The sequence below is a fragment of the Panthera tigris genome, chromosome B1, assembly GCF_018350195.1.
Source record: "Panthera tigris isolate Pti1 chromosome B1, P.tigris_Pti1_mat1.1, whole genome shotgun sequence".
Lineage (NCBI taxonomy): Eukaryota > Metazoa > Chordata > Mammalia > Carnivora > Felidae > Panthera > Panthera tigris.
Genome location: NC_056663.1, coordinates 142,549,861 through 142,568,825, shown reverse-complemented (window position 1 = coordinate 142,568,825; position 18,965 = coordinate 142,549,861). Strand labels below are relative to the sequence as shown.

Below are 18,965 nucleotides of genomic sequence, written 5' to 3'. Positions count from 1 at the left end.
GAGGTAGGATGACTTTTTGGCGAAACTGGGACAATTTGGAGATGAAAGGTGGTATTCACAAAACAGGACACTGGGATAGCAGGTGCAGACTGGACTGTTGCCGGCAAACAGGCATGTATAGTTGGTCGCCTTTCTCACATGCAATAAAGAACATGAGCTCCTCTGGATGGTAGCTCTTTGCTTATTTTTTAGGGTCTCTGACACTGCTTTACAAATGCTTGAGATTAACACAAGCATAAGCTCTGGATAAATGGTTGGTAATGATAGTGAATACCTTGTCTTTAGCTATGGAAAGTGAGAGAACAAAAAACCCCCAGAAAATCAAATATTCATTAATATCTGCTTTTAAAAGGAATTGTGTGATGAAAGATGATTTATCTTCCTAATTATTTTTTATTTAGACTAATCTTATTAATTTGGTTTGCTAGCCACACGATGATTAATAACTAAAAGTTGAAGTAAAACCTAGGAGGTAGGCCCCTAAAGTAGTAGGGGGGGACCACTTGGTACCAAAATACTTGTTAAAACTAAGCCTTGTAAAAATAATTTAAGTGGTCTTATTTTTAACTTACGTTTCTAGAAACTTACTTGTAAGTGTGCAAAACTTTCTTTTTCCAGAAATGAATTAATTTGAGCAAACAAGTTAAATTAAACTTGTTTACAATTTAACATATAGATATTTGGCATCCCCCTACTCCATCTTAAAAACTGCTTTTAATTTGATATTACTTTGATTCCTCATTTTCAAATAAACTATTTAAAAATGTGTAATTAAATCTGTGTATAATAGTCTGTGGTAACAGAGCAGCAAAATCTGATCTCACCTTGTCTTCATACAGCCTTTTGGCTTCCCTTAATTCAGAACGTAGCTGAGAAACAGTAGATTCCAGATCACTGAGTTGACGCATATACATTGAATTTTGGTTTCTTGCTTGTTCTCTAAGAAGGGTTTAAAAGGAGAATAAAAGCAAACAGCAAACTGAGACTAAGTGTGATATCTAAGAATACTCTAGCATTTAGATACTTCCACTAGTTCCTTTATATGGCATTGCTAGGCCAAAAGTCTGTTTTTGTTTCTTTGTTTTTGTTTTTAATGTTCACTCATCCATTTTTGAGAAACAGAGAGTACAAGCGGGGCAGGGACAGAGACAGAGACACAGAATCTGAAGAAGGCTCCAGGCTCTGAGCTGTCAGCACAGAGCCCGATGCAGGGCGAACTGTAAGATCATGACCGAGCTGAAGTTGGATGCTCAACCAACTGAGCCACCCAGGCTCCCCCAAAGTCTTTTATTTTCCAAAATTGCTTCCTAAAAGCTTCAGCTCAACAATGTTGGTAAGTGTTGAAGCTAGATGGTGTATATACGAGTTCATGCATACTATTTTCTCTCTATTTTTATATGTGATTAACAATGTCCCTAGAAAAACTTCTAATACATAACCTCAAATTATAAAGTTATTTATATGTATACATATAAATATATACGTAAGTATATATACACACATAGTGTGAGTGTGTTTGATTGGTCTTATCAGTTGAGATATGAACAATATTTAAAACATCCAATTCCAAGAGTCCTAAATACTTGCAATAATATTCCTTTTTTTTAGACAATTTTTTTTAATATTTATTTTTGACAGAGAGAGAGAGAAAGACAAAGTGTGAGTGTGGAGGGGGAGAGAGACAGACAGACAGACACAGAATCCAAAGCAGGCTCCAGGCTCTGAGCTGTCAGCACAGAGCCTGACGCGGGGCTCGAACCCACGAACCGCGAGATCATGACCTGAGCCGAAATTGGATGCTCAACAATTGAGCCACCCAGGCGCCCCACAAATAACACTGCTTAGATGGTCATACGACATTATCATTTAAGTAATCTTCTCAATTCATTTAAATGTTAGAAAAGTTTTACTTTCTTATGGAATCTGTAAGCAAAGTTTAAAAGATTTTAGGACACAACATAAATGAAATAGTATCTCTAAAATGAAGATAAATGGCTACCAATTTCAAACCACCAGGACACACATACTGAATGATTTCCAGTTGACTCTGGATGCTATTGGCTTGGCTTCGAGCACTGCTAGCTTTCTCGGTAAGTCCTGTTATTTCAATTTCATGTTCACTTATTAACTGCTCAATCCTATAAGAAGAATGTGGTGTTTGTTATTTGATACAAAACATTTTGTTTGACTATTACTTATTCTAAAAACTAATGATTTTCTTTGGGATGAGCACTGGGTGTTGTATGGAAACCAATTTGACAATAAATTTCATATATTGAAAAAAAAAACTAATGATTTTCAACACTCTCAAATTCAGTATTTTGTTTTGACTTTGAATATGCTACTCATTTTAGGTTTTGGAAGTCAGATTTTTAAAAAATTTTACAGTGGTAATAAATTCCAAGTACTAAATATTATATGACACACCTAGGGAAGTGTCCTTTATGCCAAAATATTAGAAATACAAAAACAGGTTTTTAAATATTCACACTAAATCATAAAGGCTTTACATCATAAAGCTATGCATTAGGCTCAGGTCAGGTTTTGCCAACAAATGAATGACAAAGGCTCTCTCTTTGACCAAACCTAAGTCAGGTTCCTCCGAGGCCTCTTCTAGGTCTTGACTTTGGCACCCTTCACCCCTGCCCTTGGCCTGCTCAGGCTTAGTAAAAATCCCCCTGTCCTTGATGTGTCCTCTTAGTGATTTTCCATCCACTGCCCCTTTCACCTGCTCCTTGGCTGTAAATCTCCGCTTTCTTGGTTGAGGTGAGAGAGCTAAGGCTCAACTCTCTCCCCTAATGCAAAACTCCTACTACAATAGCTTTGAATAAAGTCTTCCTTAACCCTCTTAATAAGTATCAGAATAATTTTTCTTTTCACATGAATTTACCACAAACCTATGAAGAAAACTGCTTTGTTTCAGAACATTTTAGATTTTGGAATTTCTGATGAGGGACTGTAAACCTATGGTTTCTTCACTATGACTATCTATACTTCTGTCAGAAACCCACCTATCTTGATGTTGTTGAAGAAGCAGTTCTATTTTGTTCTGTGATTCAGACTTCAGTGCTTCAAGCTGCTCCTCTACCTAGTTATAAAAAAGAGACAATGATTTAGGGACTGGTAAATCTACATTTTGGAAAAGTTGGAGAGCTTCCAACTAAAGGAACTCTTTGGAAAGAAGCAAATAAAAGTAATACTGAAACTGAATACATTCTATCACTGTATTTCATTAGAGCGTTTACTTTGGTTATACTCTCACGAAGCCACACAGGCAAATCGAGCTAGTTCCCTTAATTTATTGAGAGATCATTGTAAATAACTTATTTTAGAGAACAAAAATGAGAACTTGCCTTACTTTTAAGAACTCAGAAAATTATACACCTAATACTATTCTCTTAATGGATTTTAATATAAAATTGAATAGTGTTCTCACCACTTACTGGAAATATCCTCCCTTTAAGATAAGATATCTCTGTGTCTAATTCTCTTAGGATTTTGCTAATAGCTGAGCCCATGTTGCGGAAGTGGAGAGTAGACACGCTGTCGTGTTCATATATCTTCTTGCCTGAGGCTTCTTCAAAGTCAACTAGGACTGATCTGATATCTTGAAGCACTCCCTCGTGACTCAGCATCATCTTTCTCAGCTGCTCTATTTGTGTGTTGCTATCTCTCAGCATGTCCTCCTTAAGGCATTTGGCAGCTTCAAGTTCATGAACTGTATTTTGAAGCTGATTTCTTAAATCTTCCTGGGACTGACTCTCCCTTCGTCTAGGAAGTAGGTGAAAGAGAAGAAACAATATTGACAAAACTCATGTTCACACAAGTAGTTTTATGCTACAAAGAGTCAAACTTTAAAATAATTTTAGGTAGCGAATCCCAACCTGATGTCAGCCATGGCATCTCTCTCCATTTGCATCTCTTGAAGTTTTGTTTGCAAATCAATGACGGATTGCCTTAAGTAAAACTTTTGTTTCTCATGCAATTCATTGCTCTGAAAAAAAAAAAAAAAGCCACACAAATCAGTCTTCACCAGAGGAACATATTTCCTTACAGCTAATAATCTCTAAAAAATCCATGTATTATTAATTTACTTTTATGCGTACTTCCTTCTCCTTTCACCATAGTTCAGGGTCTAATTAATCATACCTCACCTAGGTTACTGAACTATCTTAACTAGACTCAAAACTTGGCCCCTTTCAGAATCACTTCTTTACTTAACCAAAACACTATTTCTAAAACAAATCAGACCTCCAGCTCAAGATAGAGATAGAACGAAATTTTGTTCTTGAAAACAAGAAATTGGTTAAAATTCTGTAAACAGAAAAGTTGATCTAAAAAATTAAAAAGAAAGTCAATCCCCACCCCCAACCCACTTAAAAACTTGACAGCAGACAACCAGTACCCAAAATGCAAAGTGTTCTACTACAAAGAAATTCATTCAGATCTCTAAAATCAGGCACTGAGGCATCTTCCAGCATAATAACTGATGACAGCTAATCATCCCAAAGCCAAGCCATTGATTTCTGCCAGTGATAGAGAGCTTGCCATCAGCTTTTTTACTGCTCATCTTTGAGTATGAACAAAAGCAAACAAACCAACAAACAAATACCACTGAACTCCTGAAGAAAGATTATAAAATAAAAAAACAGAGACCAAGATTAAACAAAGAAACACACACACACACACACACACACACACACACACACACAAAAGGACCCAAAGAATCAAAGTTATGAAGCAATGGAAGAACACTTTTTAAAACTTACATTTGCAGAGAAATTTGAGGGACATTACAGCTATAAAGAACGAAATACTATGCCAAAGTGATCAGGGCAGAAGAAAGAGTTCTTGGAAATTAAAAATATACTTACACGCTAAAAAAGCTGCAATAGGAATGCTGGAAGTCAAGAAATGTCCCCCCAAAGTAGGAAAAGTAGGTAAAACTTTTGAAAGAAAAGGTAAGAGACTTAGAGGGTCAACCTAGGAGACACTAATTGACTAGAAGGAGCTGCAAAAGAGAGAACTGAGAAAACAGAGGGAAAGAAACTATCAAAGAAAAAAACAACTGAATTCTTCAAAGCTGAAAAGTACATATCTGCAGACCAAAATGATCCACTGAATCCCCAGCACAGTGAATGAAAAAACTAAAACCCACAGCTGTGCACATTATGGTAGAATTTCAGAGACAGAAGAGCCTAAAGCCTCCAAAGACAAACCTCAGTTAACCAAAAACATATCATCTACAAAGGAGCAAGTATCTGACATCTACTTCTCAGTAGCAATACAAAATTCAAGGACACAATATTTTCAAAGGATTGAGAGAAAATGACTGCTAACTTACCAAACTAAAGTCATCCTCAGAATGCAAAAATCCATAAAATGTATGTCCCATATACCCTTTCTCAAATTTCTGAAGATGTGCTTTGACTAAATGAAGAAGTAGATCAAGAAAAAGGAAGCCAGAAAAAGGTGAGCCCTGGAAATCATGGATCCATTCAGGAAAGCAGTGATAAGAAGAAAACAGTTCGTTATATGCAGACCTGAGGAGAAACTCACATAGACTGGAAAACAGGTCAGAAGACTCCTGAAGAGCCCTGGGTCAAAGGGGAATTTGAGAGAAAACCTACATGATGGTTCTTTAAGAAAAAAAAAAAAAATGACGATATGATAAAGGAAAACGGCACAAAGAAAAAGACAGGCAATTAAGAACCACCAGAGGGGTGCCTGGGTGGCTCAGTTGTTTGGGCGACTGACTTCGGCTCGGGTCATAATCTTGCAGCTTGTGAGTTCGAGCCCCGTGTCGGGCTCTGTGCTGACAGCTCAGAGCCTGGGGCCTACTTCAGATCCTGTGTCTCCCCCTCTCTCTACCCCTCCCCTGCACACGCTCTGTGTCTCTCTGTCTCTCAAGAATAAATAAACGTTAAAAAAATTTTTTTGTTAAAGAACCACCAGAAAAAACACTACACAGGAAAGGAAATGTAATAGGATCCTAGTGGATTCTGCAGTCGGCAATGTTTATATAGTCAATATAGGGTTAAGGTCCTTTAGCTTTTCCTCTTATAGTCCAGGTGAATAACTACAGTATAGTCTGAACTTTGGATGGCAACAGTGCAAATGGAAACAGGTTTGAGAAATGTATATGAGATATGCCGGACGGACATGGTGATAAAGTGATGCCAGGGAAGAGGTATCAAGAATAAGTGAGGTTTTTGCCTCGTGCTACTATGCAAGGGTGGCCCCACATATAGTTAGAAGGAACACTGGGACAAGAGTAGGTTTGGGGGCGAGATCACGTATACAGCTAGAAACGTTGAGTTCATAGAGCCTCAGAAACATCTCATGTAGAAATGTCAAGTAGGTATGTGGATACACGAACTGGTGCCAGAGCTAAGATAAGAGGTCTGTACTAGAAATGTAAGTTGAACAATCATTGGCATATAAATGGCAATAGATGCCATGGGAATCACTATGACTATTTTGGATGGTATTTTTGCTGGAACAAGAAACAAAATGAGTAAGCTCAAGGAAAATCAGGAGAGTGTGTTTCTTCTCAGACCCAGCAGAAAAGAGTGCTTCAAGAGGAAGAGGATAATCACCTATGTCAAATGTTGCTGAAAAGTAAGAAAAGGAATGGAAAGCATGGTTGCTTACCCTACTATAGCACAGATCTCACTGTTGCTATCATTTTCTATTTAAATATCTCAGCCACAGACTATAAATGTGTACATAGAAAGGATGATGTCTTTTCCATCTTTATATACCCAGCACATCTGTTACACAGGAGGTTCACGCTAAATATTACAAGTATCCAAATAGCCCTGTTGTTCATTTAGTGATTTAACACACATTTACTGGGAGCCAATCAAGTGTCAAGATACTCTGCCAGAGGATGGATATGGAAAATAAATTAAGACACTGTTTACTTCATTGGTATCTCTGTGCTTCTTCCATCCACCTAACCAACCAACCCACCCACCCACCCGCTCTTTTTATCAGTGTATTTATCATAAGTATCATTACTATTTGTTTATATACCAGCTCCTCTTCAAGTCTATGAACCCCATGAGTCCTACCTTAATCATCTTTGTACCCCTGTACGTAATACAATAGTATATAATTTTCAGCACTTAATACAGTTGTAGCTTTTCCCTTAAATGTGCTTATGTAGTCTGATGAGATGGAACAACGTGTTAATGAACACAGTAACGTGTACTAAATACTACAACAGACATGTGCACATAGGGCAACAGCTGGACAGGGAATATACCCAATGCTGTCTAGGGGGAAGGATTCAAAGAAGGAAATGCTTGCACTGAGTTCTTGGTGGATAATAAGAATTTGCCATGCGGACAGGGTAAAGAAGAGGTAACGGCCTGGACCAAAGTATGAAGCTCTAGAATAGCATGCTACATCCAAGGAAGAGCAAGTAGCTTCATACTGCTGGAACGGAGGGTACATTTGGGGAACAGGTAGGAGATGAGGCTCAAATGCACAAGAGAGGGGTTATATCATCAAAAGGCTTAGGATACAATGGTAAGTTTGACTTTTAGACTATAGACTACCGGAAACCAGTATACAGTTGTGAATCAGGCTAAAGCTGACCTCATTCCACATAAGGTCGACTTACAATTTTTAGCAAATAACTTCTATATACTATTTAGCTGTTATGTATATACCTACATGTAAAGGTCTATCCGTACAACTGCTTTGTAAAGAAAAACCAGGTATCATGATAGGAGGACAGCAGGCCTGAACCAATTATTATAATTACAGACAAATGCCATTAATTATAACATTTTGAGCTATTCAAGTTTCATTAAAATTAGCCATGAAACCCAGGAATATGTATGGAAACTTTATGTGCCCAATTTTTAACACTGAAATAGAAAGCATAGGTCAAATTAATAACTTTAACTAATAAATCTATTGCTAAGTGTTTCTTCTAGGAAGTTTAGGTTCTGTTCCAAGGCAATGTGCCTCACTGTCATCCCCGAATGGCACGAAGTTCTAGAAGAAAAGAATGTAACTCACTTCATTTAGTCTTCTCTGCAGATCTTTGACTTGATGTGAATATTCTTCCAAAACACGTTCAATGTGTTCCTTTCCAGGGTAAGGGATAACTTTTCTAGGAGAATCAAGCTCCACTTCATATTTGGGGAAAAAAGGAATCTGTGTCAATGTCCCAGCTGAAGATGTGTTTTCAATTATTGTACCACGAATAGACGACATAAAAAATGGACTTGAAGAACCTAGATATTAAAGAATTCATCAATCAACTTAGTAATAAAACAATTTTATGGCAAACATCATCCCAGGTGATCTCCTTAGTGAACACTCAAGGGGCTCAAGGTCTCATGGCAGAAAATAGACAAGTAAAAGATTGGTAACAGCTCTGAGAGGACACAAGGTAAAAAGGAAGAGATCAGGGAGGAGGAGGGAGTTTTACTTGATAGCGATCAAGTGATACCTGAGCTTGAACGAGCCTTGCGGTATATTAAGGAGAAGAGGAAAGGCATTGTGTCAGTGGGAACACCACAGTTACTGGTGAGGAGGCTTGAGACAGCACTGCGTACTCCGGGTGACAGGAAAGTAGCAGCCAGATATGAGAACTAAAACATAGTCCAGATCATGAAGGGCCTCCTGGTCACGACAAGGAGTTTCAATTTCATCTCAAAAGCTTTGGGAAGTTATTAACGGATTCGAAAGTGAGAGAACAGTTAACTACGTCCGTAGTTTGAAAAGGCTCTCCGGCTTCAGCGTGGAGAATGCACTGCATGGAGATAAGCTGAAGGTAGAGAATCAAGTCCGAGAAGGCCTTCAACAATGCCGGCAAGAAATGGCAAGGGTCTACCCTGAAGTGGAGACTATGGTGACAGACACCAGGGTGTGTATTTGAGAAATACATGCGGTAAGTAAAAGACAGAGAGGTGTCAAAGATCTCTCTTGGGGTTTGAGCTTCAACATCAAGTAACGCTGTTTGATTTGTGCAGTTGAGGAGTATGATGTGCTTTAGAGATAAGGATTTGGGAGTCATCAGCATCTGAATTCTAGTGAATCCTTGGAGTCAATGGGATCATCCAGGGGCAGTGTACAGAGTGAAAACAGAAGAGGATCCAGGAGAAAATACCAATATTGAAAGAGAAGATGAAGGAAGTAAAATCTGGGAAGGTTCACAGAAGACCCACAAAGATATTAGAGAATTATATTCAAGAAACACCACTGGTTTTGACTGAGTGACAGAGAGAGTGTGAGATGAAAAGAGGCCTCCCCGTAAGCAGGCCGAGAAACCCCCCAGCTGAACACATATACCACCTTTCACGTAAAAGGAAGGAGGTCTCAAAGTCAGACCCAAGAGTACAGAGGATGGTGTCAAGACCCACGGAGAAGTATTCGCAGGCCTGAGTCCTCATGAGGGGATGGTCAACCTGTGCTCAGCTAGATTTCAGAATTGAGACGGACTGTGTGCCTGTTTACCCCATTTGGGATGGTTGTGTTGAGAGAGGTTATCCTATGCCTGCCTGCCACTGTATGTTGGCTGTCACAGGTCTTCAGACGAAGAAGAACTAAGGAGTTGTACTTAAGGACTTACAACTGAGGAGCTTTATCCATACCGGAATCTAATTTCAGTGAAGGGATTCTGGTCTCAGGGTGCCTAGGTGGCTCAGTGGGTTAAGGTCCCGCTCTTGATTTCTGCTCAGGTCATGGTCTCATGTTTGTGAGAAGGAGTCCTGTATTGGGCTCTGCACTGAGAGTGGAGCCTGCTTAAGATTCTCTCTCCTTCTCCTTCTGGCCCTCCCCACCCACCCACCCCCGCCCCCCCCAGATTAAAAAATAAAAATAAAAAGAGATTCTGGCCTCTGAGTGGATGCTATAATGGGATGAGACTGTTAGGGGCCTTCTTGGGAGAGAGTGAATGAACTATGCATGTGAGAGAAATGTAAATAATTTGTGACCATAGGGCAAACTGTGGTGCTTTGAAAATATGTCCATAAATTCTTTGATACTCCTCCCTTGAATAGGTAGAGGTTAATTACCCTCCTCTTTGTAAGAAAGGAAAAATAAGAGTGTATGTGTTAAGCACATGCACATATCTGTGTGTGTGTGGGGGGCGGGTAGCAATTGCTTACTTTTGCAAAAGGACCACTGGAAGAGTAAAACTCAAGAAAATGGTTATAGGGATATAGAGATAGGTGGAAATGGAGTGGAAGGAATAGGGATGGCAGCTAGACTTGACTGAATATACATTTTCATACAGTTTTTACTTTTGAGCCATACACATCATCCATATTCAAAAAATAAGCCAAAAGTGAATATTAATAGAAACAAATAAACCTAAGTGTACGGTAAGTTGATAACATAACTTCACACAGAAAGTAGTTCCTTCAAATAACTTTAGGACTCTGTTAGCGCTCTGACCGTGTGGCCTTAGCGAGCTTCACTTGGCAGGTAAGTTGTGAGTGGCGGCAGCGCTGTTGTAATTCTGGAACTATTTGGTATGTACTGTGGAAGAGAGAAAATGACTGAGTATACTGAAGGTTTTGGACACTGGAGTTTTCATGCAGGGGAGTTGCAGATTTGGAATGAGGGAAGATGAGGAACTCCGTGGTACTGGATTTGATTTTGCGTTTGTAGCCATGTGAACTTATGATTAAAAAAATCTATTTTGAAACTTCATCCACTGAATGCTCCCAGACAAAGTGATACTTCAGTAGCAATATGCACACCAGATTTTGGATTCTATATACTCCTCCCTACTAAAAGGACCCAGGGCTCCTTAGAGAAATGGCTCATTCGTGGGGAACAGGCCAAGTACATTTGAGAGTCTGGAACATTTTGATGGGCCAGAAAGCAATGAAGGGGGTCATGTTTTAAAAAGACACAGGGATGTGTAATTCTGCATTATTTTACTTAGAGACTCTGAATTGGGATAACATATCATTGTTTATTTAAAAAATTTTAAAAAATAAAAAGACACAGGACCTAGCTTAAACGGACTGGCTAAATGTGATACAACTGAGCATCAGAAACAACAGTGGCACCGATGCATTCTAGCACTTTGAACTGAAGAACACTCTGTGGATCTGTAGTGTTAATAATTAAAGGAAAGCTTTTCTTCCCTGAAGGATGTCAGCTAGTAACTATGGTAAAATTAGAAAATCAACAATGTAATAATTGATTCAGGCAAGGATCTTCAATTGATCCTAAAACCATTGGATACAAAGCTATTTAGTACCAGGATATTCACAAACTCTTGCCAAGTGAGTTTAATCTGAATCTAAACATGAGAAACAATCAGAAAGATCTAGAATGTTGGATATTCTACAATACAACTAGACTTTTAAAGCCAATGCCAGCAGAAACAACAAAGGAGCAAGAATGAAGAGAACCACCACCAAATACAATCCATGATCTCTGATTACATTAAAAAAAAAAAAAAACTAATGAAAGCTTTTCATAGGGACAACTGGGTGAATTTTGATTTTTAATTTTTTTTTCACGTTTAATTATTTTTGAGATAGAGAGACAGAGCGTGAGCAGGGGATGGGCAGAGAGAGAGAGGGAGACACAGAATCTGAAGCAGGCTCCAGGCTCCAAGCTGTCAGCACAGAGCCTGACACGGGGCTCAAACTCACGAACCCTGAGATCATGACCTGAGCCAAAGTCTGACATTTAATTGACTGAGCCACCCAAGTGCCCCTGGGTGAATTTTAATATGAATGCATATCAGATGACAATGCACTGATAGTAAATTTCTCAGAAATGATAATGTGGCAATGTAGGAAATCATCCTTATTCTAAGGAGATGCATGTCAGATTTTGAGGCAAGAATCATGATGTCTTCAACTTCAGGTAAATGAAATACAAATTGTAGGTATAGACATAAAGCAAATACAATAAAATGTTGACAACTGCTGCATCCAGTCTAAGAATATATAAAGTATTCAATGTACTATTTTTCAATTTTTCAACAACTTAAAACATTTCAAAACAAAATGTTGGGGTGGGGGAAGAAGTCACTGAACTTAGCAAAAAAGGGAAAATTTAGTCACGTTGGCCAGAGTGGTTTCATTGGATTATTGGGTTCACAAGTCATAAGGCAGTAGTTTGCAGAATGAATGGATGGTGAAGATGTGAAGACACTGAATACAAATCTTCATTCAGAAGCCATGGCTAAGAAGGCAAGAAGAAATAAAGGAGGACAGATCAAGGAAAAGGTTTTATTTTTTGTTGTTCTGGTTTGTTGCATCTGTAGCGTTTTAGGTTGGGAGAGAGGTAGCATGTTTACATGGATGGGTGAGTGCAAATGGCCAAAAGGGACTGAAGCTCTAGCAGAGTGAGTGGGGACAGTTTTTGGAGCCAAATCTCTGAGGCAGCTGACGTGGTGACAGGCACAGGAATTAGATCCCGGGTAGCACATTAAAAAGCTGCCTCCTCCATGGAGCTTTGAGAGAAGGCAGGCATGGATTATGAAAAACAGTGGGTTATGGGGCAGGATATGAGAAAGTAAGAGAGTACCAGCCTAAGGGCTCCTAATGTCTCTGGAAATTAGGAAGTGATGCTGAGAGTGAACAAGAAGGTGGTGGGGTGAGGGACCCAAGAATGGTACAATTCTGAAATAAGTAGTGTGGGAAATTGGAGAGAGAACTGCCTGAGATAGTGAGAAAGTCTCCACTAGCAGCATCAAGGACAGAGTTGAGAGAGGGATGACTGTGACTGTGAGGTGGCAAACTGCTGGAAAATCCACAATTTGTGTTTTTTCTCGCAGAATATCCCAGCAGCCCAGTACAAAAACAGAAAAGGCAGTCAGCCTGATAAAGATGGGGAGTTTCCTGTAAGAGTGCAACAGAAGAATAAGAGAAAAAGGAAGTTGAAGATACAGGCAAGTGATGGGGTGAAATAATGAATAGTACCAAAAAAAAAAAAAGTGAGGATAGGAAGAGGTGGGTAATTTAGGAGAAAATGGCAGAATCTAGAGTAGTTATTTGCAATACTTGCTAGGTTAGCATCACCAGGGGAGCTTAAAAAAAAAAATCTGTGGCATCTAAGCGCCATTCCAGACCTACTGAATCAGAATCTGCGGGTGTAGATCTAAGCCATGTAAATGTTTAAAATCTCAAAAAATGAGTCTGGCATGGAGCCATGGTTGAGAACCACTATTTTCATGAGGCAGAAAAATAGATGCTCTAGGAATACGGGACCGAGAGGGCTGGAAGACAGGGGGTTGGGTTTCAGAAGTCTAACAGCTCTTGGTAATCAGATGCAAGTAAGACAAGCAGGTGGCTAAAGGTCAAGATGAGAAGAACTAAAAAGGTCAAGAAACTGGAAGTCTGAGATCTCAGATGGGTCACACATGAGGACAACAATACTATGGGATGATGATGGGCCCAAGGCAGAGGAGATGACCCCAGACCTAAGTGCCGGTGTCCCTGGGGAGTACAAGGCAGAGTATAAGTGTGGAGGTGAGTGCATGGAAGTGGGCAGGGGAGATGGGAACAGCGGTGTGGAGGTGACAGTGACATCTTAGGATGGCATGAGCATCCTAAAAAGCAGAGACTTTTGCAAATTAAGTGTGCTGAAATAAAGGTTTTGAAGCAGACCAGTAAGACAACAGATCTGTAATTGAGAATAAACTCTGGGTGCATTCTTCTGGATGAGAGACAGGCAGGGAAAGCGGTCAAGGATGCTACAGGCCATTGGCCTGACAGCCAGAAAACCCATTCTCTGTCCTTCCCCTATTCTGCCGTGTGGTGCAGAGAATTACTCTTCCCAGGCTCCCTTCCCCCCTAAAGTCTAGGGAGGTCACAATGGGTGGTGCTGGTGAAAGATCTGGGGCAGGAGTGGGGGAGAAGCTGAGTACCACTCCCTCTCACCAGCCTCAGTGGCTTCCTGCAGGGAGTGGTAGCTGCTGCTCCCTCCAGGCAGCCCGCATTCTGGCCCTTGCAACAGTTCCTCTTCTCATTGTCCTTTTAGACCAAGGCTGGTAGTGGCTTCCTGCAGCTGCTCATCTCTGGGTTGCCTCTTCCCCAGTGAGGCTTCTCAGCTCTTTCAAACACTAGAGTTACCAATTCCCTGCAACGTTCCACATATTCATGCCACCTCTTTGTTTTCCTGAAGGCCATCCTTTCACTGAAATCAGTTCAGGCAGAGGTGAGGGGGCCCTGAACTAGAACAGCAGTAATGGCAACGGAGAGGGAAAAATGGACTCGTGAGCCACTGCTGGGACTAGAAAGAGCATACCCGAGTGGATGGAGGTAGGGAGGGAAAAGGAGTCAAAATGACACAGATATCTGGCTTAGAGCAGACAGGGGAAGAAAAGGCGTTAGGGAAACATGGAAACGATTTTTAAACTAAAAATGTAAGGTACACAGATGTTAAAAAACAGATATGCTATTTTTAAAAGACTAAACAATTTCTTCCCTAAAAAGTAGAATTTTCAACAATACAGTATGTTTGTTTGTTACAACCCTGCAGCCTGAATGAATACTATGAGGACTGCTTAATTCCAATTCTTTCCCCATTTTGTCTGATAAAGAATACTTACCTCCATTGGATGTGACGCCACTACTTGATAAAAGATCTTCATTATTTGGTTCACCAGCTTTTTGTTCCATATTAATTATTGCTACCTTTTCGTTGAGATCTTGAAATATCAGTGCTTCCCTGTTTGGTTTTTTTAGTTCTTATCTATAAAAAACAGGCATTTGATCTTTATTAATAAGGTATTATGAGAACAAAATTCATAGAAGGGGAACTAACAAAGTCTGTTTAGTTTAGTTTGGAATAACTCTTCACCAGAAAAGTATTTATACAGAAATATTTTATTACATAAAATTAGTAAGTGAATAGAATCTTGTTGTAAAAATTGTTCCTTTTAATGGCTAAGTAGCTTATTAAAGATAAGCTGAAAATCAAACATGAGTATTTTAATTATTATGATGATCAGCACTCTGATTCAGGGCAGAGTTTTTTCTTAAGTCTCTCTCTTACATTGTCAAATAATGTTAGAAACATCCCTTTAGTAAAAAGTCACAAATTAAAAAAAAATCACAAATCAGCAAATTGGAAATCATTAATAAAAGGTGAAAAACTTCTTTAATATCAAACAATGCTCATAATTTTAGATTAGGCCAAGAGGACTTCGGGGTTTGGAGAACAATGGTGGTGGCCTGATTCCAAATCTCGCCCTCATCCTGCGAAAACAACCATAAAATCAACAAGGAGAACAAATAAAGAAAAGCACATGGGCTCTATGCCTTCAGCATCTCTAGAATACAGAGAATACTGCAACCTTCAAGTTAACAGGGGGAGATTTTTTTCCAAACTTGCTCCCACAGTCCATCTGCCAGCGCTGCGGGCCTGTAGGTGTGGAGAATGGGAGAGGAGAGGCTGAAAAATGGAAAAGGAGCAGAGGGCTGGAGGAAGCACAGACCTCCCCCACAACCCAGAAGTGAACAGGAAAAGCCAAGATGGTAGGCACGGTTGCGACTAGGTAGTCCACAGCCCCGGCTACTCAGTAATGGCTTGAAAGTGTGCAGGGACCAGAAGTAGCAGCCTCAGAGAAGCAGTGTTTCTGGGGAAGAAGAGGTGATCTCCCCAGCAGATATGGCCACAGAGGGAAAGGAGGGAAAATTCAGGCACCAGCAGAAACAAACAAAAACAAGATATGCCTACCCTTCGTCTACCCCTCCCACTCCACCACCACCATGCTTAACAGAAACTGCCTGGAAGAGGGCACTCTCAAACTAAGAATCCTGCCCATAAAATGAATAGGGATAGATAAAAGCAGACCACACCCATACAAAACTATTATAAAATGTCAGAAAATATGAATAAGATCTTTTCTGCTGATGAGAAGTGCCCCCACTCCGACAAACAGTCGGAGTTAGTCGAAGAAAACTAACACACAACACACCTTCAAACTGCACTAAATATTCTCAGTCATTGGAGGAAATGAAAAATCAGATCACAGGGATGCCTGGGTGGCTTAGTCAGTTAAGTGGCCAACTCTTGACTTCAGCTCAGGTCATGATCTCGCGGTTCGTGAGTTTGTGCCCTGCACCAGGCTCTGTGCTCAGTGTGAAGCCTGTTTGGGATTCTCTCTCCTCCTCTCTTTCTGCCCCTCCCCTGCTCTCTCTCTCTCTCAAAAAAAAAAAAAAAAAAAGTTAAAAAGAAAGAAAAAGAAAAATCAGATCACAATTAGATTTACATTTCTGAATCAGAAATGTAAAACCTAGAACAGAAATGGACAAGAAACACATAAAACAAGCAAGCAAACAAACAAGGAGGAATGAAATGAGGGTTGGCTGAAGTCAGGAAAGAAAAGTGAGAAAAGCACTATATTATATCATGAATGAAGCTCAAATTACAGACTGCACAAGGGAGGATAGACTGCAATGCAAGCTTAACAAAGGCAATGAAGAAAATCAGGAAAACAGAAGATGAAAACTGAGATAAACAAGTAAAAAGGATGAGAGAGGAAGTGAATGGAAGACTGGCAAAGGAGGTTGAAGATAATTGGTGTCCCTGAAGAAAAAAAAATCAAAACAATGAAACAGATCTATTATTTAAAACTATAATCCAAGAAAGTTTCCTAGAAACAAAGAAAGCTCTCTGAGTCTATACATTTTCACACTAGGGAATATCGACCAAGAATGATCAACTTTAAAACGTATCCTAATGAAACTATATTTTTAAAAAACCCAAAAACTGTATTAAGACTTTAAAGATGAAAAAGTCCTCAGGGCCTTCAGGCAAAAAAAAGAGAAGAAATAATTTACAAAGGCAATAGGCCTACAATGGCATCAGGTTATTCAAAAATAAGATACAAAGCAAGGCAGTAGTACAGCAGGATTTTAAAGAAATGCAAGGAATGAAAGTACAAACCGAGGATGCTATATCCAGCCAAGATTTTCCAAAGAGTCAAAGCCACAGGAAAACAGTTTTGAATGTGCCAGAGCACTGTATACATGCAACATACACACAGATTCTGAGGAATCTGCTAGAGGAGGTAAGGCTTCATCCAACCGAAAGACAGCTGGCAAATGTGGCAACGTGTTAACAACTGGTGAAAATCTTTTGGGTTTTCTGTAAGCTTTACATTTTTCAGAATAAAATCTGGAAAAAAAGGGAAAGATGAACATTAAAAAAAAAAAACATGACTGGGGATACTGTGCAAGAGATGTGATGGGGAACATGAACTATTCAGCTCGTAAGGTTGAGACCAAAACATAGGTGGAGTAATGGCACTGAGGATAATACATAAATATTACATGTGTGAAAAAGGAGGACAAATGTAACTCAAAATGGGAAGATATGAGATAGAAAAGGGGGAAGTAGAAGACCACTGGTTGTCATTTAAGACTGACAGGAAGGAAAAAGTAAGAAGAAAAGGGCTCTATAGGTGTACTATTAAAAGTATTAATGCAAAGGTAACCACCAGAATAAAAATACAAACCTTAAGTGACAAAAAATTTTTTAAGAAAAAGAAAAAAAACATCGAATGAACAGAGTAAGTATCATACGTACAGTAATTATAACACCAGAAGATAATGTAAGAATAATGTCACAGAACGTAGGCCAAACATAAAAGTCATGTCAATAAACGTGATGGGACTTAACTTGCCTATTCAAAGGAAAGGACTGTCAAATTAGTTCTTCAAAATTTCAACTCTATGCTCTATACAAGAGGACACTTAAATACACTGATTCAAAAAGACTGCTAATAAAGTGATGGACAAAGATTTGCCAGTGAATAAAAACAATAAGAAAGCATCAGTCAATATCCTGATACCAGTAGTCTGCAAGCTAGAGCATTAAATGATGACAAGGGCACTTAGCATTAGAAGTCACGATCCACAATAAAGACAGAATACTTCTGACTCTATGTACCACATAACGCAGCACCCTCTTAGATAAAACATGCTTTATAGGAGGTACAATAAGAACCAGAAGCACAGTGATGATGTGATGTTAGTAGGCCACTCAGTATGAGACAGGTCACACTGATAAAAAAATAAGGATAGAAAAGATTTAGATGAGGTTATTACTAAGGTAGACTTTTTTGATATATATCCAACATGACACTGACAACAGAGAATATACCTTCCTCTCAAGTGCACATGGAAGGAACATTGACAAAAACCAAGCACATTCTAGGGCACAAGTAACAGATCAGCAGGTTCCACAAAGTAGAAACGTTACAAACAACACCCTCTGCTCACAGGTTCATAAAACTAAAAATGAAAAGTGAAACCCCAAAGCAAAGAGGCCTTTCCTCCTGGAAATGAGAAGACCTCCTATTAAATAACTGTTCTGTGATAAAGAAAATATAAAGGAAAATGAAAGAATTTCCGAAAAATAATGACAATGAACACACTACCAGGAGAACTGGAGATATAGTAAAGCAGTGTAAAAAAGGAAAATTCCTGACTTTGAGCACCTGGTCTCAACAAAAAAGAGAGAATGACACTAAGTGAACTAAATTTCTAACACAAAAAGAAGAAAAGTAAGACAAAAGAAAGCACAGGGTAGGAAATAATAAAGATACAAACAGAAATTAATGAGGCAGAAAACAGAAAAACAATAAATCAAATTAATGAATCAGAATCCTGATTCTCTTTAAAAAAAACAAACAGAAACAAAATATAGGCAAGGACTATCAGAGTGATGGAAAGAGGAAGGTCACATATAACATAGTGCTTATCATTTTTACAATAATTCATGATTGCAAGTACAGTATTAAGCATTTTTTAAAACTGTGAACTAAAGAATTTTTATGGAACAGAATTCTTTTTATTTCTCACAGTTTCTCCCTTTTGATTACTGAGGTGCCATCTGTCAACACTACGGTCAGGTAAATTCTACTGTGTGTTTCATACTACCATGTTTAGCAAATAGGCAGTAGGGAGGGAGACATTCCATAAAGAATGATAACAAATGGAATCTTAGTCCAGATTGCTAGG

The 18,965-nt window shown here is 39.1% G+C and overlaps 1 protein-coding gene across 15 annotated transcripts in view; it reads right to left on the bottom strand.

Moving 5' to 3' along the window:
- CCDC158 (coiled-coil domain containing 158) overlaps positions 1–18,965 on the bottom strand; it is a 103,837-nt gene that overhangs the window by 76,358 nt on the left and 8,514 nt on the right. For 12 of the 15 annotated variants that reach the window (XM_042984350.1, XM_042984351.1, XM_042984360.1 and 9 more), the window contains 7 exons: positions 14,546–14,688; positions 8,035–8,252; positions 3,885–3,994; positions 3,444–3,771; positions 3,012–3,088; positions 2,028–2,138; positions 825–939 (listed from right to left, as the gene is read on the bottom strand). In XM_042984350.1, the coding sequence (XP_042840284.1) occupies positions 825–939; positions 2,028–2,138; positions 3,012–3,088; positions 3,444–3,771; positions 3,885–3,994; positions 8,035–8,252; positions 14,546–14,615 (1,029 nt within the window). In that variant the 5' untranslated portion in view covers positions 14,616–14,688. Of the gene's footprint in view, positions 1–824; positions 940–2,027; positions 2,139–3,011; positions 3,089–3,443; positions 3,772–3,884; positions 3,995–8,034; positions 8,253–14,545; positions 14,689–16,887; positions 17,110–18,806; positions 18,832–18,965 lie in introns of those variants that run through there. The other 3 variants (XM_042984355.1, XM_042984353.1, XM_042984358.1) reach the window with 3 other exon arrangements.